The sequence below is a fragment of the Sorex araneus genome, chromosome 1, assembly GCF_027595985.1.
Source record: "Sorex araneus isolate mSorAra2 chromosome 1, mSorAra2.pri, whole genome shotgun sequence".
NCBI lineage: Eukaryota > Metazoa > Chordata > Mammalia > Eulipotyphla > Soricidae > Sorex > Sorex araneus.
In genome coordinates this window covers 233359954-233385863 of record NC_073302.1, presented here as the reverse complement: position 1 = coordinate 233385863, position 25910 = coordinate 233359954, and the positions used below count along the sequence as shown (strand labels likewise).

General features: G+C 39.5%; 1 protein-coding gene across 4 annotated transcripts in view; it reads right to left on the bottom strand.

The window, feature by feature from the left end:
- Nucleotides 1-1133: 1133 nt before the first annotated feature.
- DCLK1 (doublecortin like kinase 1) overlaps nucleotides 1134-25910 on the bottom strand; it is a 372695-nt gene continuing 347918 nt past the window's right edge. For 2 of the 4 annotated variants that reach the window (XM_004604525.2, XM_055131489.1), the window contains exons 17-18: nucleotides 20307-20380; nucleotides 1134-6901 (exon numbers count right to left, since the gene is read on the bottom strand). In XM_004604525.2, the coding sequence (XP_004604582.1) occupies nucleotides 6844-6901; nucleotides 20307-20380 (132 nt within the window). In that variant the 3' untranslated portion in view covers nucleotides 1134-6843. The remainder of the gene's footprint in view (nucleotides 6902-20306; nucleotides 20381-25910) is intronic. The other 2 variants (XM_055131485.1, XM_055131479.1) reach the window with 1 other exon arrangement.

Below are 25910 nucleotides of genomic sequence, written 5' to 3'. Positions count from 1 at the left end.
GCTTGTGGCCAGCATGGATCTGGCCAGTCCAGCTGGCTGGGCGGGGTTCTACATCTTCCCTGAGTGCTCCTCCCCAGGCTGGGAGGATGTGGGTTGCCATCTAAGATACAGTGAAGATACTGTTTCTGCTTAAGTTGTTATGAGACATTTCCCAGAAAGCCCCTTTACCTGTGGTGACCTTTTACCTTGCTTTGCTTACTTTCCTTATCTTTACATCAGTCCCACCTTTCCAGAGATCAAATCATTCCATCCTGGAAGGGCTTTACTCTCCCAATTTCCTGAGGCAGTGGTTTGATCGTTTTCCATCCCAGAGTTGTGGATATGTGAGGTTTCTGTATCAGGCTTTTTTCCGAGTGGCAGTTTTTTGGCAGCACTGCCAGCCTCATAAAACAAGTTAATGGTCCTTAGGAAGCAATCACTTTAGCTATTGTTTCCCAGCAGCTGCCCAAAGGGCCTAGAAAGGACCCAGTGATTTCAGTGCAGAAGAGCAGAAGGGAAAATTGCAGCTCAGAGATGGCAGGGAAGGTGGCTGCTAATTTTACAAGCACTTGGAGATATTCTGGCAGCTTCATGGGACATCAGGGGAACCTTCAGTCACTTTGCAGGGCCGACTCCTCAATTTTCTAGCATTGAAAAACTTCCCATAGCAAAGCACTTTGTTCCACGGTATAGCTTTGCTTTGACATTTTCTCTAGGGTCAGTCTTGCCGGAGGAATGCCTGACGGGAAATTGCTATAAAAATGGCAGCTAATTACAGGTTGGTGGCTAAAACCACACTTGTCTTGGGAGAACTTGTGCACATAGGTTGGAGGATAAAATGGGGCTGACTGGTATTTGATTTCTTTGTGTTTATCCAAGTCACTGGCCCAAGGCAGGAAGGTAATCTATGAAAAGGCACATTTTTGGAATAGTTGTTTTTGAATTATGCTCATGAAATATATACTCTGCTACAGAGGACATGTGGGAAAGCTACACTCTGACCGCATGACTAATTTTTAAAGCCTCACAGAGAGAGAATTCCCCTCCAGAACACAGCTGGGCCAGTCCTCTGTGGACGGAATGTGTCCTCCATTATGGTGAAGTCAACGGAGGTGTGGACACTGCAACTCCGGCATTACATAATAGTTCATACACCAAGTACTATAATTTTATTAACTTTAAGAACATGTTTTACATAAAAACAGGCAACATCAAAAAAATCTCAGTTGATAAATGAACATAATATATCACAGATGATTTCATTCCACATGAACCTACATTTATTAGCTTAAACTTAGAGATTAGGAAAAAATTTCGATCTCATTCCAGCTTTATTCATGGATACAAATCTATTGAAAGTTATTTCATTAAGATTCTGAAAATCAAAGATTAACTTATGCCATCTGATCCATGCAGCAACTGATATATTCAGTATTTTCAAAAGAAACATCACATTTTCCCCCTTATACCAAATTGAAACCTTTCAGAAACTTGTTTAAATGCTTCAAGTTCCTAGCCCACCTTTTTAGTATGCATGAGCAAAATACTATTTAATTTCACACTCAACTAATCCTTTAATAATTTTCTTTCAGCCAGAATGAAAAAGGCTATTATTAATTTCCTAATAAAATAAAAAAAATAGTTATTGAGAATATGACTCTAACCTTGGACCAGTTTCAATTTCTTTTTGTTTTTTTTCTGAGAATACATCAGAGATTAATGTCAATGGCAAGTGAGAAATTGTCCCTAGAGAACTAGTCAAGGTCTTTTTTTTTTTACCACATGTGATTGGACTGGGATGAATTGACATCACAGCATCTTTATCATTGCTTTTTAAAGCCTCCTTTCTTTTAATACCTACAGTGAAGGCTTTTAGAATCATTATTTACTTGAAGTTATTAAAGTATAGCACAGACGAAAATATACAATTTTACATTAAAGCAACATTAAGGGCCTTACTTCAGTTGACCAAAAGAGTAAGTGGAGGACATTGACAGGTATGGGTGTAACTGCAGACACTATTAATTCTTCCTTTAGGGAAAAAAGAATGAAACTAGAGTTCTCACTCTCCAAGGGTAGGGCATTGCAAACCTCATGATCAAAACACCTGCTAGTTAGAAGCTCACTCACTGAAAAATGATCACCACAGCTTCAGGGTTGAAGCCCAACAACAATAACAACAACAACCAAAAAGAAAAAAAAAACAGCAACGGAAGAAATCACCCCAACCAGAGGCATTCTAAGCCTCTACACTGAATTTCCTTTTTCCCACTAGTTTACGACCCTTAATGTTACTGGATGGATGGTTGCATATTTGAGATGATTAGAAAATAAAGACTGGTTTTAAAGCACCTCCTCCTTAAGTATGTAATTACATACAAATGAGAGATTTTTTTCTGACAGTCCCAGGGACCCCATTTGTTACTGTTTCATGTATAAGCACCATTGAGCCCATTCTTAAAGCACATTTGCAGTGATCAAATGTTTACTGTGTCCTCAGATTTGTCCTCAACTTTAGAGCATCCGATAGTTGCCTTTAAGCAAAACAAGGGTCAGGCTTGATAATCTGTTGTCTTCTAATTAAATCTGCATTGACAAAAGTGTTCATTTTAGAAGTGCTTTTAGTCATTCTTTTGCCCAAAGACTAGAATAGCTTCATGAAATACAATGATTAAATCAGAAATCCTCTCTGCAAAAGAACTCTGTCCATGACCCTCTCGCAGCTCACAAAATAAGGATATGAGTGTATTTCTCCTCAAATTTCTAAAGGAAATGGCTGACAACAGATAGCAAAGGCTAACCTCTAAACTGACCAACATAAGCAAAAATGTCTTTGCACCAAGAAATATTAGGCAACAATTTAAAAAAATTAAAGATTTACAAATGATAGAAAAGGGATGCCATCTACAGTATATTAAGCAACTATTTTTTAAACACCCATTCAAATGAATAACGGTATTAAAACTAAACTACCACTTTAGATCTTAGTGCCATCCAAAATTCTGAAAGGACAATGAAAGGGCAAGGGTAGTTGGGAAGGGACATGCCAGATTGGTTGGTTGTTCTTTTCTTGGGAGAATTGGGCAGAGAAGAGAAGGAAATGAACCCTGACTCTTCGCTATCAACACTTCATCACCTACTGCAGTCCAGGGCATCTTTATGGATAAATTAAAAAACTGTGAAAACAAAAGTGTATCATGGAAAATGCTGACAGATCCTTACCCAGGGAAGGGCTAGCAGGTGCCACAGTACCATTAAGAAAACTCTCCCTGAAGCACAATCACCCTTCAGCGCAGGGGATAGAGTTGTCTAGTGGGTGCCGTTGACCAGCAACAACTGTGATTTAATGGGCACGAGCCTTGGTCATATAGCAGCTCCTTGACCCTCTAAGCTAAAGCAATTTTTCTTTTGTTTTTCCTAACTGAAATATGCCTCAAAGGGTAAAGGATTGCAATTTTAGCTTTCATTCCTGGATATATTGCTTTCTTTCAACAATCTCTGACGGGCCTGCTAACCACCACCCGTGGGGGTACAAAGCAGGTTTGCAAGAAGATCTCATTGAATACAAAACACCAGGCATTTTCACTAGTTTATTTGCATTTGTTTTCTCTGCTTAGTTTAAAATGCACCACATGTTTTAGATGAGGGCTACGGTGAAAACATTTTCAGTGACTGAAATCTTACTCTTCCTTCTAATGATAAGGAGCAAATTACATATTTATTATGATGAATAAAATGATTTCTGCTACAATGTGGAGAAAAATATGGGTTCATCAGTTTGGACAGGTTTCATCTAACAGGTGATTTACACAATGCAAATCATGAAGAATTTTTTCCTTAACTAGTCTACTACCAAACTGAAAAGATACATCTTAAAATTCCCTTGAAAATACCATATGGTTTGCCAAGTATCAATAAAGGAAAGGAAAAACAGTCCCCATCACTGGGACACCAGCATAAAAACTATATTCAGTACTTGGAGAAAACATGAAAACAAGTGTGGTGATGATGAAATTGATCACTACAGCAATACACTGCCATAATGATACATATTTGTTCTATGATAATGTGAAATTAAAAAAAAAGATGAATTTGATTATAGAAATTCCTTAAAGAACACAACCGCTTAGTTATTTCAAACTTGAACCATCCCAAGAACGTTGTTAAAAAAATTAGAAAGCACTGGCTAAAAGCAAAGCAGTCTGGATACACCGATGTAATCAGCATGCCTTGTGCTTGTCTGTTAACCCTCTGAGTACATCCCAGACATTCAGCATCTTGATAAGTTAATGCTGAAAAGACTGCATTCCATCTGATTACTCAATATTTCTACTTGACAGGTCACATTCCACTATTTATTCAGTATATTCACATTCAACAGCAATGCAGAGGAATCCCTATGCTGAAAGGGCGCTGCTTTCCTCTGAGCTGTCCTCTACGGTGTATTCAGAAATACCCCTGGCCTCCACCCCCAGTTTGATGTGGCTTAGACCCCTCTAAGACCTGGAAGAGGCCTGAGCTGTGCACAAGGGGTACTGTAGACTAGATGCCACAGCAAAACAAGTAATGCCCAAGGGAAAAGCAGTAATTCAGAGAGAGAAAGAATGAGAATCCTCTTTAGGTAGGTCTGCCCACAGGAGTCTTCAAATTCACACATTTAGATTGAAGCCATGCCAGTACCTACTCCATAGCTGTGCTTTGAATAGTTCTTGGCTTCAGAATTCTAGAGAAGGCAGCAATTAAAATATTTCTAGCTCAGAAGATTTTACTAATACAGAAACAACCTACACCATCAACTCCCTCTCCGTTCTATCTGATTTGTGCTACTTTGGAATGCTGTGTCTTGTTTTCAGGACTCTCACAAAGCAGGGGAAACTCAATAAATAATCTTCTGTTTACACATTAGAGCATGTATTTTCAGTAGGCAATTTGCATTTCCCCCTCAGCTTATTTTTATGTGAATCACATCTACATTAGATGAGATAAATGGAAAAATGGAAAAACAAAAACTTGAGGAGACTATGTGGCAAAAGCCATGGCATATTACAATTTTTAAATCTGCTCCTATAGACCTTAACATATGAGATGAAGAGTAAAAAGCAGCAATTGAAGATAATTGTGTATTTGAAAATTAAAGAAATAAAGACCTTTTCTCTGTAGAATGGTCATCTGAAAATTTCCAGACTTCTAGATATGAACGGATATTCACAGCAGAGAAAATAAATGCTGTTCGGCCTTTCAGGCAGCACTCGATGGTTGTCTCCTGGTCACAGGGCTGAGTGAGTCTTAGGAAGGCTTGAGCTATAGCCTTGCCTTTAAGATAACTCCTGTCTAGGTGCTGCAGGAAAATGCAGAAAGTAGCCCATCCCTATTCTAAATGAAACTCCAGAAGAAACCCACCAGAAACTTGGGCCAAGGGAGAAAGATTGACTCCTGTTAGATGTTGGCCCAAAGTTGGAAAAACAACACAATCCCTCTGAATAACAGAAGACAGTGTTGAGAAAAGGTCCAAAACCAAAAGTTTTATCCTCAGGGGTAGCTTTGAAGTCCCTCATCCTGCTCTCTCTAGAAGATTCTACATAAGTGACCTTCGGGTACACATAGAATTATTTTATCAGATGTTTATTTTCTTAATGACCCCTTTAGAACATTCTGGATTATCTTCCCATAGTAATTTTTCCTCAACCATCTTGCAAAGCACTTGTCTCTTGTCCCCCTTGACCCCAGAGCTCCTCTATATGGTTGGCACGTTCTATGTGATTTTGACAAGAACTTCAGTGCATGAAAAATAAAATGAGTTCAAGAAAGAACAAAATCAAGTTGCCTCTTTTTGTTTGGAATCACAGCCCTATGGAGCACCTGGCAATTTATTGCTCTTTTCCACCAGTTGTTTCTTCCCTGAACATAGCTCACGTGGAGCAGGCAGATGCTCCCTCCCCATGCACAAGGATAGTCCTGAGGACTTTCTCTGGACTAGCAACAGCTGATGTGGCAGCAGCATATCTGGGCATTGTCAGCATATTTTCCTATGGAGCCTATTTGGTGGTGGTGGTGGGAGTGGAGGAACCATCATTTTCCCATGTGAGGCTGTTTGCCACAAACCCTGTTTCCTCGCCTTGGATGCAGGGCTCACAGCAGCTGACAGTCAGCCCTCTAAGTTTAAAAGTCACTTTTGTAAGAGGATTGTGAAGAAGAAAGAGGGGTGCCATGCCTAAGTCATAAACCTGTCATGTTCTAACCACCACCCACCACCACCACCACACACACACAATGGACAAGCGAGAAATATTTCTAGATGCCCTTCTTGTCTGGACATCTCAGCATCTAAGAGCATTCCTTGATCTGCAGCAAAATCAAGACACATATGCATATACCTCCAAAAGCCAGACACATTCCCCAAGGGTTCTCCAGACAATTCTATGCACTCAGAGGGTTAATCGTGCTATACATTACAAACTGCAGATCTTAGCTTGAGGGATGAAAACATTCATTGCTTCTATGCTTAAAAAACGTTGCAAAGTTAGCTTTAACCCTTTGAGGACCCTGTTAGCAGCAAGTAGCCATCCTCACAAACAACAGATCATCTCAGTCAGCAAAAGGGAATTGCTACAAAGATACCAGAAAACACACTTTCTGTGGTTCCATTCAAGCAGTTCAGTGCTAGATGGATCAGATGAAACTGGTTTGACATAAATTTGGGGGGAAAAATCTCAGAGTCTCAAAGGGTTAAGCTAGAACTTCGAGTGAAAGGGTGTTATTAAAAGGGTGAGTTGGGGGAGCGAACAGTCTCGGAGGAGCTTGGGGAGTAGTCTTCTGATTCCGAGTTGAGTTCGGGTGGAGCGGGCTGTGCCTTGTACCAGCTCCTCACATCCTGGTCGCGTCTTCGTCGGAAAACCTGCCTCTCCTTATCAAGAGCGGTGGTCTAGCAGGGGCATAAAATGAGAAAGAGGACAATTAGGCTGGAGGAAATGGCACCAAAGAAACTCTTCCTGGAATTTTCTGAGGTCAGAAAAATAGGCTGGCCCTGTTAATCTGTCCACGATAGCCCACATGGGTTGACAACAGTTTCCACTGTTGGGGTGCTTGCTCTCTGCTCCCCCAGACACAGCTCCACAGAGCATCTGGCTTTGACCTCAGCAGGCACAGGCAGGATGGATGATGCTCTCCCCCGTGCTTTCCACCCTTCCCCAAGCTCCACATCTCTGACCCTGGCTGTGCTCAGGCTATCGGGAGAGGCCCTGGCAAGCATGAGCCCCAGCGCTGGCGCCTGCCGTGTTCATCCACATTCAGCTGAGGGCTACTGGATAATAAAGATGAGAGGTGATGAAGTTGTCAGACTTGGAAACAGACACACAAACTCATCCTGTTATTTTAGCACCTCCTCATTCTAAATGATCTTATTATCTGTTGATGAGGGAATGTGGGTGGAACTCTGGGAATTATTGGTTTCATTTTAATGAAACCAATGCCTGCAGTTGAAAATGGCTTTGAATGTAATTAGACCAAATGAAACCTTTCCCAGGGATTTTACTTAACAGAGTTCATTTTCATCCTAGCATACGAGAATTTATAAAAGTGAGATTCACTCGCGGTGACCTTCGACTCCTGGTGCTTAGGCCCCTTTTTCTAAGGAAACTTCAGATGAGCGCCGGAATGTGCTTCCTGAGCTCTAGACGTTGTTCTGACATCATGACTGGGAATGACTTCATTACAGATTTAATGGGTGTGGGGAGGAACAGGTCATTACAGAGAAACCTTACACAGAGAACAGAAGAGCAGGTAGAAAGTCTGAAGAAATATATAGAACACATATAAAAGTTGAAGCCATCCTTGTTTGAAAGTCCCTTTTTTAAAGGCACATAGCCTGGAGGTTATTCTGCTTTTAAGAGATTACTTTTCCTCTACAGGATATAGACCACCATTTTTCCTCTTGAAAATTTACTGTTAGCTTCTTCAAAGAACAGGGATAAATTTATAGCCTGCCTGGTTCTGAGAACAAAGTGAAAACTAAGCCCCTCATACAACTGCGGTATAGCATTAGAGCCATCTTAGATCTAAAATAGGGCAATCAAAGTTCCAAAATGAAGTAATAAAGTGAGAAGGAGAAGCTGTGCGTAGAACTAGGGTAATAAATGACTTTGTTGGTTCGAGCTACTCTACTTTTAAAACTATCCACACACTGGAAAGCGGCGTTAGAAATCAATGAGAAAAATAAACTAATAATTTACTTCGCATTTCACTAGATTGTTAATACGGTAATTCAACAATTGGTTTATTGAAATATCTACCTCTGATTCTTTGAACACACACACATATAGTTCTTGGTCATAGATCCACAGCTTTTATGATATTTCCAGTATCATAAACCCAAATTCCTAACTTGATTTAAAACACTGTAAAGTTGCAGCACATGGTATTTTGCTTTCAAAGCAAACAAAAAGTGTTCTGTTTGTGTCGAGGTCAGTGTTTGTAAAAAAACAGACGTCTATTTAGTCTGCCTTACATAAAAAAAACCATTCTGTAGTTAATCTAAGGGTAATATAAACTCTCGGTGATAAAAATATTACTATTTCTACCTCCTTCAGAACAAAAACAACTCATTGGCATTGCCGTGCACGCTGACCAGTGAACTGAGGCTTTGTGGTATGCAGAGTGAAATAAGATTGGGTCTGTGCTCAGGGACTGTAGGTCTTGCAAAGGCTGTCTCTCACTGCCCTGCAACCTTTCCCCTCATTCTCTCATCTTTTCAGTAAGAAGCGTAAGTGGTTCCACTCTCTTTTGCTGGAGGTAAAAATGAATGAGCAAAGGATTTCTAAATAGCCAAGTGTCCTAGAAATGAAAGGGGTTTGTTTTTTCTTTATAATTTGAGGCAAGATTATTTTTAAATGAGGTAATTGCAGAGCAGAGGAAACTACTGCAAAACCAAGCTCGCATTGTAACTTATCTTAGAACACTTTCCGTGGTTCCTCCCTTTCACTGGCACCTTCTCCATATTGACTTCATCTGCTCTGCTCTACTCACTTGTTCCAAAGTCCTCATTTGGCTGTGGTACCTGAAATAGACCATTTCCTCCCCAGTACTGTAATCGAGTTTTATGAAGAGGCTGGGGGCACTTAGTGGTGAGCCCATGCTTAGATAGACCCTTTGCTCTCATTTTCCCTTCTCTCTCTCCCAGTCCTTCTATGGACCATTGTATTTGCTTCCTCGTTGTCCTGCTGGGACTTCAAGACTTTGCCCCTTCCCTCTGAAACTCTCAGTTCTGGTCACTTCTATTTTCCAAGTTTGCAAGCTTTCTTCTCTCCATTTGCGGATGAACCCTCATGCTCCAGGCTCTGGCACTTTCAGGTTGTGCCAAGTAACCATTATGGTCAAGAAACTTATTTCTAGAGACATCATTTCGTCACATAAGAACAAGATGATTCGAGTTGGAGAGATAGTACAGCAGGTGTGATGTTTGCCTTGCATACAGACAACCTGGGTTGGATCCACGGCATCACATACAGTGTCTGAGCCTCACCATAGTGATTCCCAAGCTCAGAACCAGAAATAAGCCTCGAGACCACTGGGTGTAGGCCACAAAAAATTTAATTAAAAAAGTTTCTTTAAAAAAAAGATTGTGATGGTTGTTTCTATAAATTTACAGACTCTCAGCATTGAGAAGGAATTTATAAGACATCCTTGCCCAAAGCTCTGCCTTTTCAATAGAGGAGACTGAGGCCCAGGCATGTGGAGAGACTTGAATGTTCTGGGGAAATACTACTTAGCTCGGGAAACCTCGAAGGCTGAAAACCCAGCATTTCCCTTGAGGAAGCCTCCGGAAGCACAACAGACCAGGAAGGCTGGATCTGTTGACAGAAAGTCAGTGTCCTACAAATTCTCCTAGCCAGCTACACATCGATGTTCTACAATTCCCAGTGCACCTGATCTCAAAGCATCTTCAGAGGCCTCTCTGCTCCGAGTGTCTGTTCACACTGCTTCCAGCTTCACAGAGTGTGGTTCGTTTGAAGAACTTCTATCTTCTCTGTTTTGCAGTCAGGACTTGCCATCACTGAGCAGCCTCTCCACAGAGCAACTGGCTAATGCATTTGTCAACTCTTTGGAGGGCAAGATCAACTCCTAAACATCCTTTTGGTGTTGGCCACAGTTCATCGCACACAACAGATACTCTACAAATGCTGTGGCTTTTGAAATATGGACAAGTATAACAGAGGTCGTATTATTTCCCTCTTGAGCACCCAACCCCCAGTCTATCTTGCACAGACCTGACAAGTCAATTATCCCCAGCTCCCATTTATATACCATTCCTCATAAAGTCCAATTCCTGGCCCTGGTACTTGCTCTTTACAATAAAAGTCTCCGGTGTCTACTTCCTGCTATTATCAAAAATTAATCCCATGATAGTGGCAGACTCATTGTTCCTCATTAGTGGACTTGAAAGTTTTTTCCCATACACATTTACTCTGTTTTTATAAACCCACTTTCTCCTGGGACATTTCCAGCTTCTGAACTCAGCAATTCTAGTGAAGCTGGGTCTTCCTCCATTTCGAGGGTGAGGAAGGGATTAGTTGGTGGCCCAGCCAACAATATTCCCAGGCTAGACACCAACTCCAGTTACTAAGACAAAAAATAAACTTTGGCTGGAGCTTTGCATTTAGAGTAAATTCTAATTTTAAGATGGTGGCCTTGGAGTTCCTTTCTCATCCTAGAATCCTGTGCCATGAGTGGAGGGATAGGAGGAAATCAAATACTGAATGAGTGCCAGATCTATGCATCACTGCTCTACTCACTTGTTCCAAAGTCATGGAGCTAGACCCAGAGTATTGAACTCTGCACCTACCATATTGTGTAACATAAATATAAAATAACAACATTCCTTGTTGTGTAAATCTGCTTGGTTTGGGGTTACGTGACCAAAGGCTTGGAAACTCATCTCACATTTGCCTCTTATTGTCTAGTTTTGTGCGTATCTCTTAGCCACCACACAAACTCCTTTACAGTAGCATCTGAAGCTTACTTGCGTAGCAATGTCCAGTGGACTGTGGCAAGATGTACACATATTTCCTAATCAATATAGAAGTAAATTATTTCAGGTGATGATGTGCTTTCTGAATAACAACAAAAAGAGCCCAAGGAAGCTATAATAAGAAGAGGAAGAAGTCACAAGTACCATAAATTGATATTTAAAGAAATGATTCATGTCTCAAGTATGACCAAACATAAAATAATGGTCTCTTATAGTCCTATATTCACCTACTTGACTACCATCTACTGTGGTACAACTCCTTATCACAGGAAGGACTGTCACATGTGACATTTTTAGAATTTGAATTGTGGTTATAAAGTTATTTTTTTCTCTACAAAAAGTGTGGCTTAAATTCTGTAGCCCCCTGTATATACTTCTGATCCAGTGAATCCCAAAAGTAAGTTAGACAATGTGCTATTACATAATTAAAAATACATTACTATACATATATTATATATGCATATGTGGAGTATATACACACATACAAATATATACTGATAATCCTCATCATCCAAAGTCACCTAAAGCAATTTTTCTTCTTAAGTGCTGTATCATAAGTATAAATTTTGGGCTCTTTCAAATATTTCTGAATTGATTCCTTAGAAATCATAAAAGATGTCCATCAACAGGGCCTCTTCTTGATGCTGTCTTGTAAGGAAAGACTGGCCCCAGGCAGAGGTCTGCTGTTCACTGAAAGTTAAGACTTCCTAATAACTAACATTTTACTACTTATTTTGCTTATAATCTGCAGTTCTGCCGAAATCAAAGTGAATGAACTTGTAGTATAAATCCCAAGTGCTTTCTCAGTAAGTATCACTTTGTTGAGAGCTTATAAGAAAATATGAAGTCTGCATTATCACATTTTTATGCTAATTATCACAGGTTAGAGGTGAGCTAGAAATTTCTTGAATTTCTGGTGTTGACCAATAGTAACTATATATGAAGTTCCTATCCAGTTATTTAATTCAGATGCCCCAAAACAACAATCATACTGTGTATTGGGCTTGAAATAAAAATAGTTGGGTAGGGAACCCTGATAAAAAGAACAAATAGACGGGCTGGAGTGATAGCACAGCGGGTAAGGCGTTTGCCTTGCATACAGCTGACCTGGGTTCGATTCCCAGCATCCCATATGGTCCCCTGAGCACCGCCAGGAGTAATTCCTGAGTGCAGAGCCAGGAGTAACCCCTGTGCATCACTGGCACACACACACAAAAAGAACAAATAGTTGATCAAATAAAGTGAGATAAACTGATTTAAACTGTCCTACAGAACAGAAACTACATATCCCAACCTCAAATTGTAACTCCCTCATTAAACATTTTGTCTTTAGAAGCTACTACTAGATTAAGTGGGAAAATTAGTGAAAGATAACACAATGCTAGTTTCCTTGCCAACTCAGGTAGCTGCATACAGAGTATTTGGAAATTTTAAAGAAATTACTACCCATTATGTTGTGGTCCCTACTATTGTGCCAGGCACACAAATATAAATGTCATTGCTTGTTTAATACCAGAAAATTCACTTAACTGAAAGATATATCTGATCAACTTGACCAGTGGTCTCCTCTGCTACAGTGAAATGACTCTACCGCTGCAGCGTCCCCAGTTATTTGAAATACACTTAATCTGACATTAAATTTTAAAATAAGCATAAATACATAGCACATGCCCATCTGGCTTATCTGTGCACTTTCATACGAAAAAAATACAACACGGAGGAAGAAAGTCAAAGATGAATCAAGAATTGTATCTGGAGCATTAGCTTTTTTAGACCACTCTGAGTCACCTACATCTGTATAATGCTTGTCGTAGCTGGTAGCTTTAGCTTAATCCTCTTGGAAACAGCACTCAGGGGAAGTCAGGTGAACTGGCTTTCTTTCTTTTTCCTAGCTCAGCTAATTATGTGACCTTGGACTTGTTTCCCAGCCACAGTCAGCCCCAATTTCCTAGTTCACAGATGGAAGGAGAGGGCTACAGTACATGATCCCCTGGGAAACATCCACCTATGAAATACTATGAATATGCTTATTATCACCATCAATCTATGATAATGGGTTATGTTTTTCTTTTAGCCAACAATAGGCTTTGCAGTCTACTCATCACAAATATTTCTATTCTGCAATACATGCAGGACTTGCGAGAGATGCACCTCATTTCAATTGCAAGCCAATGTTTTCTGTCATGGCAGTAATTATTGGATTTAAGTAACTGCATTTTTCAGAGGCAAACATTGACTGTTCTTCCTTTTTTGCTGTTCTTAATTTATTGCCAGCTATCACAAATAGTCTTCATTTCATTAATAAAAGAACATTATTGTGCATTTTGCCTTTTAGCCCATCCATTATTCATACTACCTAGGAGACTGAATCGGGGATGCAGCTGTTGGGGCATTAATCTCAGGAACCTTTTCCCTGGCTTGCCCTCATTCTGTAGGGGACTGAGTTACGGTTTGTTTGCCACTTTGGAAATGTTCTTGCTTGCTAGTAAAATTAAACTGACAAATCGATTGCAATATCCACCCTCGTCATTTCATTTGGCTTACAGTCATGCTTATTATGGCTCTGCTTTGTCTTGCTCTGACATTCTTTTGGGGTCTCAACAGGAATGGTACAGGATCAAGATCTATGGCATGCTGTCTCCTTAAAGGGAAGATGACCGCTGCAAATGGCAAAAAGAGGTTTCGTGGAATGCAACCAAGACTTCCAAGGCACTGAAGGTGCGACTCTCTTGGACGCTAAATAGCCCATCTCCCGGGTGGAACTGCCTTGGTGCCTCCACCACTGCTTAAGCATAGACTCCCCCTGCTGATCTAATTTTTAATAGAATCACAAATTGGCCTCATTGTGCCATGGATTTCTGACGACCTCCCATCAAAGGGTTAAAATGATAACTCTTGGGTGGGGGCTGAACTTGGATTTCTAAAGTATAAAACTTATGGGCTCCTTTCCTACCAAGCTTAGATTCCCTTATAGTAGAAGCTAAAATGAATGACATGTTGCCTTCCTTTCATCAAGCAAGCCAGAGACTAATCATAGGCATTGCTCGTCTTAAGAAAATCTATGAAAATTTAGAACTTACCAAACTCCTTTTATTACAAAAATAATTTTAAGCTACCCTCAAAAGATTCACTCTTGCATTTCTGTAAATTGGTTTTTATCTCAACATATCTCCTATATGACTTGATTGTTCAAACTATATGTGCTCCATACTCCTAAGAGTACTTATCCTTGGGGCCAGAAAGATAACAAGGGATTAAGTTGCTTGCCTTGCATGAAGCTGACCCTGGTTAGACCTTTGGCACTCCTGAGCACTGCAGGGTGTGGCACACGAACAAAACAACCCTCCTCCCCCCGCCCAGAAAAAAATCCTCAAACTTATCCTTATTCTCAAAAATCCAGATCTTTCTGCATTGATATATTTCCATTGGAAATCATAACCTTTATTAATTTGTTTAAAAATTACTTACTTAGGTCCACTATACAACGGGACGACAGTGTGACAGTGCAGTGCTTTCCCACTGGAGGAGGGGTTGAAATTCTTCTGAAAATTCAAATAGTATTTCTGGTTTTACAGGTATCACTGTATCACTGTCATCAATTTGCTTGAGTGGGCACCAGTAACGTCTCCATTGTGAGACTTGTTGTTACTGTTTTTGGCATATCAAATATGCCATGGGTAGCTTGCCAGGCTCTGCCATGTGGGCAGGATACTCTTGGTAGATTGCCAGGCTCTCTGAGAGGGGCAAATGAAGAGAACCCGAGTTGGCCTCAAGCAAAGCAAACGCCCTACCCACTGTGCTATCACTCCAGCCTACAGGTACTATATTTTTCTCGAAGAATCTGCCTCTAGAAAAAAGGGGGCAAAACTGGCCACATGTTACTTAATTCTGTTGCTTTTTAATGTTTTTGCTTGTTTGGATCATGTCCAATCGTGCTCAGCTCAGCTGCAGTAAGGCAAGTGCCTTGCCTGCTAGACTATCTCTCCACCGCTCAAGTAATTTATTAGTAAAGTGGTGTGGCCTGTGTATCAAGAAACTTTTATTTATAAAAATAAGCAGTGGGTTAGATTTGGTTCATTCATCCTATTCTGCCAATCTCTGCCCTAGAGGATAACACTTTTAACTTATGCTTCATCAGGATTTTAGGCTGTAGACTCCTTAAAGTGAAACTGACTGCAAAAATTTTCATGAGCAATCTATCATTAAATTCCACAGCAATTCACCCCAATTAGAGCATCCCCCCAAAGTTTATCATGTCTCTTTAATAACGAAAGTTTTGATGTGAAGAAGGATGAGTTTTCTCAGGAAAATATGCATCTGGTGCCGAGTGGATGCTATTGGAAAAGAGAGACACCTCGGCAAGCAATCTTTTTTTTTTTTTTCAGTTCCTCCTTAAGGGCTGAAGTCTGTGAAGGGAAATTTTTGCAAAGGCAGCTCATTAAATTTTTACTACACAGCTGGAAGTTTGATAACACTCTTTACATGCTCATAGATGGAGACATTTTGAAAACTTAGAGAAAAATCTAGAGAGTACAGGATGTCAGGCAGTTAGTTGCCTTCGCTGCTGCTGCTGCAGAATCCTGACTCAAGTCTCATGTACCACGTGTGTCCCTTGAGCACTGCCAAAGTTTGCTCCTCAGCATGGAGCTAGGAATGACCAAAATCCTCGTAATTTACAATACCACCAAAATACAAAAGTAAAATTAAAAACCAGAGAAAGCATATGTAGCTTGCCCTGGGTCACACTGCAAAAAGACACACTCAATTCAAACACAGATCTTCCTAGACACATAGTCTCTAGGTGCTTTGGTGCCTTCTAAAGCCAAGTTCATCTCAATTTTCAAGAATGTTTCGTTTCAAAAAGTGTCATGTGTTTGACTTGACTTTGATGAATGCCTGACATCAGCAGATTGGCCCTTATGATTATTCTAGAGAACAGTGTATCAATATTTACAATGAAGTTCTTCAGGATGCATTTTTTCCTTATAAAATCTACTTAGAATCTGTGAACAACACAAGATTGTTGTGTCCATTTCCAGGTCAAAGAAAGGCAGAATGAGTATGTAGAAAAGAGTGTAGCTGCTTACTTTTTAAATCAAATAGAGGAAAAATTATTCTGAAGCAAGGCCAAAATAAAGATCACAAGAGTTTGGTTCATGTGAAATTATCAAGTCTGAGGGAAAAGTGTGTAAAAAATCTCAGTCTAATTTATGCCACATCAATAAGTCTTGGCAAATCTTGGCAATCACTCATTTCTAATAAATGTGTAGAAAAGGCAAACTTATATTGTTGGATTTTTTTTCTCAAGGGTCTCTGGAAATACTACAACAAAGAAATCTCCAACTGTGAGTGACCTGTTTAGGTAAAATGCAATCCAGGTGTCTCACTATTTTTATTTCTTTCAACCTTCATTTGTGGAACTCGAACAGAGGGTACTGTTTAGCTTTTGGGTTTCTTGCCCTAAGAGCTCACTGCTAAAAAGCATCAAAATACAGATGTCAAACCAAATGTCATTCCTTCAGAAATGCCGCTCTCTAATCTCAGATCAGGCAATTCCAAAGTTTAAATCTCTGGCCGTGCTTGGGTGCTGGGTAGAGTGCAGTAACTTTGTCCTCCTATAGGATAAACACCAATACTATAAGAACTATGTTATCTAAACTAGAGGAAAGATAAATAAACAAAATCACTGCCTTTTTTATGAGTGAAACTTTCTGTTCTGAAGGGAATCTCAGGATTGGGGTGGGGTATGGTAGTTGATCCCTTGCTAGAACAGAAACACCTGTCTAGTTACCAGCAGTGATCAGACACTTACTGAAAGCTCCTTTTTGTTCTGCAGGCAAGGTATACTGTGGAGTCAACCTCCAATGCAGCTGGCAGAGTGTGTCTGGGTGCTGGTCGAGAAGGGTCCAGGAGCCTTTCTTGCCCTCGGAGTTCCTCTGGCTTAGCACAGAACTATTCTTTCAAACCAAGCTAAGCAAGATGCATTGAACTGACCCCATTCCTTTTAACCGCCAAGCATGACAGCATTTAATAGCCTTTCAAAGTCTATCTATGCATGGCTTCAGTGGCTCTGCCTCATTACTCACTGCTTCAGGATGGGGCGTGGATCCAACATGCACGTTTTACTCACGTCAGGCCTGGGATGCAAGCATCCTATTGTCCTAGCTCACCTGTGAGTTTTATTTTGCTTAGTATTCTGAGCTTCTGTCTCATTCTGATATCTGTAGCATTGGGGGAAGAAGGGGTGGTTATCCAGTTCTAGCTGATGCCTTGTTCTGTGTGCAGAAGATGCAGGAATTCTCTTCCATGTGCTGTTTGGACAGAACACCTGCTACAGTGACAGCTTCTCTCACTTTGAGAAAAGCACAAATGTGTATGACCACATTCCCTTTGGATTAGTATGCATTTGGGGTTTAGGGAGGGGGGCAATGATAGAGATAGACACGCTTCTCTTGCCTTGCAGAGGGGCATCAGCTCATTCTGGAGTGTGTCTTCTTCCCCGTCCCAGTCCCCACCCCCTGGCTTCTCCCCATACCACTCCTTGTGGCAGAATCAAGGTCTCACAGATAAATGGTCAAGCAAGATGCTGCTTCCTGGCCAGGAAGAGTTGGTTCAACTGCTGGAACAACTGCTACAGTTGGCCAGGAACTCTGTTAAGAGGCGGAGGAAGGGAGAGAGAGAGAGAAAACTGGTTCCCATCACTTTTCTGCCATCACTCAAAAATGGACTAAGAGGGACAGAATCATTCTGGGAATCCCAAAGAGATATTTCTCCCGTGTATGTCCTGATGCTAGTTGTTTTACAATAAAAGCAAGTGTGACTCCCAAGTGTTGTGTTTGGAGTAGTAAAAACAGCCGTGAGCACTTGTAAACATGGTTGGGAGTGGGGTTGTGCACCATGATGACTGTTTATGTTAGAAAGTTGGCTGCCACTGTTGGTAGACAAATGCTCCCACTTCTGTGGAGATAAAAGGCAAATGCTTGCAATCAGCGAGGAAAGTGTGTTCGTTCTGGGGCTAAATGGCACTATAAAACTTCCTAATTAAGCATATATGCCGATGAGTTTTTAGCATCATTTCTCCAATTTAGCTTTACATACTGGGCATGCTATTTAGTGCAGCATTAGCTATAAACATTGTTGTTACTGCCCCCAGCTGGAAAACAGAGCAGTTTATGTGTGCAAGAAAAAAGAGATTATCTCCCATCTGGCCCTGCCCATTATTCAGAGATGAGTCATTTTGTCTACTGATGGGAACCGTCACTAGGAGTTTAGTCAACTGTCCTTTTTATGGCTTACATTTACTATTTTTTTTTCTTACTTGGTGTCTTGCTCTCACTTCTCATCTCCCTCCCACTTTAGGCATATAATTGTTTGGAGTTTAAAAAATCTGTTTGCATGTGCTGGTTACACAAATATGCACAACTCTATTTTGACATCTTTTATGACCATTTACATTGTATATTGCTTTACTAATATGTTTGGTTCCTATGCCTGAGGTTAGAAGGCATACAATTAAAAAAGGATGAAGCATGGTGTGATTCAATTTATATAAAGTACAAAATCAGGCAAAGCTAATTAACGTGGTTAGACTCCAGTTCCCCTTGGGACTATGTGACACTTTTAGAAGGATTGGTGGAAGCTCCAGGTGTGCTAAGAATGTTATGTACCTGTTTGGGGTGCTGCAACTAGGGGCATGCTCAGGCTGGGAAAATCCTTAAGGTTAGCTCATCCTTCTGAATAAATATTAGCTTTCAGTAAAAAGTTAAAGATGCTTAGTTGATCTTTTACTTAAAAAGTATTCTTTTTGAAGAGTATGCCCCAAAGAAAACCATATTCACCCCACCTCCCAAAAAGGTTAAAAATGAAATATCAAATTATTTCTTCACTTATAAAGCTAACTTACTTCAACGACCAAAAAATTGCTGTGGAGCTTCTGAACTCTAATCAGTCCACAAGAGACAAATACTCTCTATGTAAAACTGACTTTAATATATTTATGGAAGCCTTACTTTAAAGGAATTGAAAAAGTTTTATGATCTTAGTATGTATCTGGATAGTTTGACATCTTATGTTCTTTTGTGCTTCCCCGAATTCTTTTTATTTTAAAGAAAAATTAGGAACAATAATAGGGAGTTAAAATAAAAGATCTTAATACTGTGTTTATTTATAATATAGGGAGTTAAATTATGATATTATACATTTATATTTATTTAAACACTACATATAAATTATGTTATCTTTAAAATTATTTAACCTACTGTTTTCTCTCATTTGATAAAAGTTGAATCCTTGAAACATCGGACAACAGAGCTATCACTGCAGATAGGCACCATCATTTGTGGAGAACAAATGTCAATACTGGGGAGGACTTTTCTTAGCAAAAACGAAGAGGTGGAGCTTTACCTGGAGATTACTTCAGAAACATTCAGATGCAAGAGAAAAGTTCCCTAGGACTTCTCAGAGTGCATTGATCAAATCATCAAAAACCATCCTGCTTGTGGATAACTCAGAGAGACACAAACAATGCCCTTCAAGGCTACGCCAGGGCAGTTGACTGGAATAGAAAATGATTGCATAGAATTCTTAACCCAGGTAAACAAAAATCAATACCACCCAGAGTCCCTTCTGCTTGAGCAGATAAGCCAGCTAAGTAATCTGACAGTTACAAAATATTGAAAGATAAATTCATGCAAGAGCTAGTACATAAAAGGGTTTCAAGGGGGAGAGAGGGAACAATAAAACAAAAACAAAACAAAACAAAAAGGTGGAGAATTGGAAAAACACAAGCTTACCAACACACACAATGCATTCTATAGCTCATTGTGCTTGGAGGAGCGTCTATTACTAACGTGTAAATGCATTGTTTCATCCATCTAAGGGGGTCGAGGCTGGGCTTAATGACTTTAAAATGACAGTATATACTTCTATAGAACATGCGCTAAGGTACTGTTGTTCTTCCATTTGATAAGGGACAGAAGAGCACTAGAAATCATTGCTTTAATTAGCAACATCAGGAAAATGCTTTGGCATTCACACTGAATATACTGTCCTTTTAACTGTAAGGAAAATTGATACTGAGCATGTGCAATGGAAAGAAAGCTGGCAAATGTCAGTGTGAATAATGGGTGAAAAAAAGGAATGAGGGGGAGTGGCATCTCAATCAAGATTAAAATGAAACCGATAAAGCAGCATATGGACTGGGTAACAAATCAAAAGCATGTTTATCCACTGAAGGAACTGGTTAATGGAGACTGCCAGCACGTTGCCATGGAAACACTGACTGTTGAGCTGCACCATCTCATACCTTATCCAATACATTCCTGGTTGTTGGTAGTAGTCCAAAGACCCTGATCTCTTGATGGTAAACCCGTGGTCCAGCTGAGCAGAGAGAAATGGGGGCAACTCAGTGGATGGACATTGTGCTAAAGAATTAAGACTCCAGACCAAGCTGTTCTTCACTGACTATGTCTGTAAATATATAGTTATGATGCCTCTTCTGCAGGGTGGCTAGCTAATAATCCTACACCTGCACATTGAAAATAAAAAGGCAAGAAAGACACTAATCTCCCATGAATATCTAGGAGGCCAATTTGTTAGAATAGATCTAATTTGTCAAACAAGTTTTTGAATGCACATTTAATAATGCCCTCTCAATTTCGAAAGATATAAATACCTCTTCATTTTTCTACAGAATGGAAATGCTTTACAATTAAATCAAGTACTGATATAAGCTTTAACCACCTAAGAGAAAGCATATTTGAACTTCCCCTCTCAAAATGTTACCCCAACAGGCTTAAATTTGAAGGTTTCATTAACATTTGAAGGTTTCATTAACATAAAAAAGGATTAAGAAAACACATAAATCACTGCAATTTGAATTGTTTTCATTGCGTTCATCTTCAGAAGGCAGAGCTACCCTAAAAGGTACATATTAATTACATTTCTGACCTGAAAATCTAGTTATAAAATAGTAAATCTGCTCCATAACAATATAGGAAAGGAAGGAAAGGCAGCCTCCACTCTATATTTAAAATGCGTATATGTATGATTAAGTGTTTATGGTTAACAAAAGTACAATAAGCAGAAGACAAGGTAAGTTCTCAAAGTTGCTCATTCTGGAATAGTATGTTAGCCCTTGGCTATATCTGAGTGAAAGATTCAGTCCTCCAATATTAAAAATAATCATCAGGCGGTGTGCCCAACCCCCTGTTCTGCTCGTGACAGGATGCAGCTTGCACACTTTTCTTTAGAGAGGCTCATGAGTGCTTTCAAGTGTGGTACCGGTGTGATGCTGATGACAGTTTCCACTTCAAAATTCACAAAGGCATTTCAAAAACATAGTAGGGTAACCAGGCATTTTAACTAAAAGATGCTTGGAGGAATTGATATTCTCATTATAATCTAGGCTACCCCAGGTGCTCATGGAACAGCAAAGTGAGATTTAGATTTAATCTTTTCTAAAAACTGCATATTTTGTTTTATTTGGAGGGGGAGTGAAGGAAGAAATCAGTTATGAGGGCCTGGGCTAGGGTTTCAGTTAAACAGGAGGGCTACTTAGTAACTAGTTCTCTACTGCCACCTACAGGCAGGGAGTCCCATAACATGTCAGACCGAGAAGGCCTCTTTGTGAAGGGTTCTCTGACCCTTGAACCAAGCAGTCTTCAGGATATCACAATTATTTGCACACTGATTAGCATGGATTTGTCCAATTAGAATGAAGTGCTCTATTTTCATGAGTAAAATGCAAAAGAAAGACTTTAAAGCATTAGGAAAATTATCGGTTAAAATAATAAACAGCATTAAATGAGGAAAAAGAAATTGGAACTGACATCTTAGTCATCGGTTCTTCATCAAGCTGAGCAAATCTAATAATGCCTCGCTCCCCTCCCTCAGCTCTCAAGAAGTCCACCGTTAAAATGTCATCTCTAATTCCATTTTATGTCTATAAATTGCATTTTAATAACCTTTTGTTTTCCTTTCTGTGTTCTGTTCCATTTTGTTTTGTTTACTTAATCCCCCAACCACTGGGAAAGGTGGAGCAGGACAATGGAGTCGCTCTGAGAGGCAGAATGTGTCGGGCTATGAGACAGGAAGGAGTTTCCCCCAACCACATTGCCTGACCTGAATGTCAGAGCACTCTTCCTCTCCCGAGGAGGGCCTATAATCCCTGTGAGCCTCCAACTGGTAATTACTCTCTGAACCAGCTGGAGGACCTCTTGCCTGCTTCATATGAAGTTATTATTTGTCCTTTCCTTTTGTCTTAATAATGCAGGGGATGGGAAGCCGAGAATAAAAAAAAATGACAATGTGAACAAAAACCACTAAGATTCCAAACCACAAGTGCATGCTAAACCACGTTCATGTCATAAATTATACCTGTGACTAGTCTATTTGTTATGACAGTATGCTCTTTTTCCCTTTGTCATTCTAAGAAAGAAAAAGTGTCATGAATGCCTTTATAAGCATCATTGATCTCCAGTGGGTAGTTTAGATATCTGACTAAAAAAAGAGCACTATTAGCTGAAAACTAATTTGGCTGCTGTAGAAATAACCTGATTCTAACTCATTATAAGCAGTGTTCAAAAAATATTAAAAGGGTATGTAGAATTTCAAAAAATACCAATCCTATGATTGAAGAAATTTAAAATTTAGCACATTATTTACAGTCTCTGGAGAGAGCATATTTACCCCTGGGGGAAAAAGTCTATCTGAATGTAATTTATTCTGAAAACAGTTTTTTCCTTTGCTATTAAAGAAGTCAGTAAGTATTAATTATGGGATTTTCTTGGGTGTATGTCATACCAGGGATTGAACTCAGGGCTTTACACATGTGGGGCATGTGATCTACGACCATTGAACTGTATCCTTGTTCCCAAATTCAGGATATATTATGATATTATGATATGGGTAAATAAATGTGGCTGGAGGAATCAGTTGGGATGGGAGATGTGTGTTGAAAGTATATAGTGGGCCAAACATGATAACCTCTTAGTATCTATATTGCAAATCATAATGCCCAAAATTAGAGAGAGAGTATAGGGAATACTGTCTGTCATGGAGGCAGGGGGGAGGGTGGGAAAGGGGGAGTATACCGGAGATATTGGTGGTGGGGAATGTGCACTGGTGGAGGGATGTGTGTTTGATCATTGTGTGATTGTAACCCAAACTTGAAAGCTTGTAACTATCTCACGGTGATTCAATAAAATTAAATAAATAAATAAATGTGTCTCATCATTAAATTGTCGAGTGGTCTATACAGAATGTACCACTTATGAAGCACATGACTTTTACCTATTACTTAGATTCTGTGCCTCATAGAATATCATTCCTTTGCTATTACACTTCCACTGGAGAAGGAGTGTTATTTAAAGATAAGGGTATTTGTCTTTCCTGTCATAGCCCTTTGTGACTTAGAATTTGTATTATGAAAATGGGGACATAGAGAATACAATGACATCCCAAGCTACTCTAAAAATTAGTCATTAGAGCAGTCCAACTGGCTGATGTCTAATACCCAGTCCCTTCCTGCGACTATTGATCCCCAAGTTCTTGTGGAGAATGTGGAGAGTTATGGAGGAAAAGCAATCTGGAGAAGGTGCATACCTGTATAGTCAAGGCATGCCAGTTTCTCCCTAAAAATCAATCGAAGTGTACAGCAATATTCTCCTTCATGCTTGAAATATCAATGAAAGCAGTTTACATGTGAATTGTGCTTTAGCATTGACAAGGCACTTTTCCCCCAGGTAATTCTCCAAAAGTCAATTAATTTGAGTCTGAGTAATGTGGTAACTTTTTTGGGGGCGTCACACCCGGCAATGCACAGGGGTCGGTCACTCCTGGCAGTGATCAGGGGACCACATGGGATGCTGAAAATTGAACCAAGGTCGGCCCTACCCACTGTGCTATCTCTCCAGCCCCATAACATGGTAACTTATCTTACAATCTTTAACGGATAAAGATGAAGTAAACACATGACTCATGTGCAACTCAGCATTACATAGTATATTTCACAGCTAATAATATTATAGTTTTTAGAGCTTCTATGGAAACATGTTAGTGATGAACTAAGAAACTAATATGAAATTGCATTCCAAATGGTCCAATTATAATATTGAGACAAAAAAAAGCCAGTGAAACTTTGATCAGACAAATCTTAACTGGAGTTTGTTGAGGTATCCTTAAGAATAAGTTTCAATAAACTATATGGATTAGGTTTCAGAATTTTTCCAGTTTTGATTATAGATGGATTTCCCCTTAAATCTGCCTATTGAGAAATAGCTTCAATGTTTCTGCTTTTAGTCATGATAATACTACCCATATTCTGTGAACAAACTATTATCAAGGAACGAAGGTAAATGCAACCAAGGATTGATTAAAATAAAAGATCAGGAAAAATGAAAATAGAAACAAATGACCAAGGTGGGAAAATAGCCTTTGAAATAGCTATATGCAGTCAGCAGGAACAGAAAAAAGTCCATTATATGGACAAACATGCTGGCAGTCCATTCCAAAACAAACGTGTGGAATTAATCGTTTTGAAACAGACTTACATCTTGAATGAATGATGAAGACAGAATCTAGGGTCTGGTTTAGTTGAGAATCTCAACGAGATTGTTATTTCACTAAACACTGTCTGACTATTCTCTGGTAACAAAAAACACTGGCAATCTACAGAAGACATGAAGGACAATGTATTTCTCCATGAACTTTCCTAAGAAAGTACTAAAGAGAGAGATCAAGAAGAACATCTTGAAAGTGTAAATTCTCAGCAGCACAAAGGGGCAGCTGAAAGCGTCTGTTTTTACTTAACACTCTCTGTATGTATGAGTCAGTTACTCAGGTAACTCGAAATTGAAAGGCACCTTCCATCAAAAATCATGAAATGCAAACAGTCCAAAGAAAGTGTGTGCATACATTGGGGCCACCTGCAAAAGTCTTGAAATTGGTAGCAAATGTTTAGAAACCCAGATCTGGCTGTATCAAATATGTCATTGATACATCTTTAATTTTATCTGAAGCTCTAAGACAACCAAGAAAAAGAAAAAGATCAAGAAAACAAAAACACTTATAGAAGAGTTATACATTCAGTATTGCTAATCAGCATGAGGCAGACTTTTGAGTAGCATAAACCCTTAAAAAATTGTTATCATCATGTCTAACCTCTTTGTTTAGAAAAGGAAAACAGATCAAGTGATTTCACATTAAATATGTGATAGAAATTTACATGTTCTGAAAAAAAAGAGGATATTATTAAACACTTGAACAATCTGGGACTTGAATACATTTATTCTAGAATATGACACCAGGAAGTATGAAGTTTCATTATTTCTCTGCCCAATTTAATCTTTGCCTAGAGCTGCTATCAAATTGCATGTAGTGTATGTCTGCATGTATAGAGCAGGCAAAAAAAAATTCCTTGCGCAGCTGCATCAATAAAATGGTTAATGTTCAAAAATATTTCAACTTTGAAACAGAAATTTCTAAGGAGCAAGACATGATGCTATTTTTTGGGTGTTCACAGCAATTCCATTTCACTGAAAATTTGACTGTGTAAGCTCTCTGCTATGTCTTGGCACTTGTCAAGGTCTCCTACAAAGGTCTATAGTGTTCCAAACTCTCCCTGCAATGCTGCCTGTCTTTCTCAGCTTCCCTTCCCTCCCAGATTCTGGCAAAAGGACATCATGAACTCTTTTTCTCTGAGCCCTCAAAGTTTGCATTGGCACAAAGTCCAGCATGGGGGAGGTTTTCTGTTTTGAAAAATAAGTCATGAAATTAATACCTACAGCAAGACACCCTGGAGGTGTTGGATAATGATATGACTCCCAGAGAAATGAGCAGCAAAACCATATTACATATGAAGCTCCTAAACCTCCCCCCATGCATCAAATGGTCGAGCTGTCTAAATAAA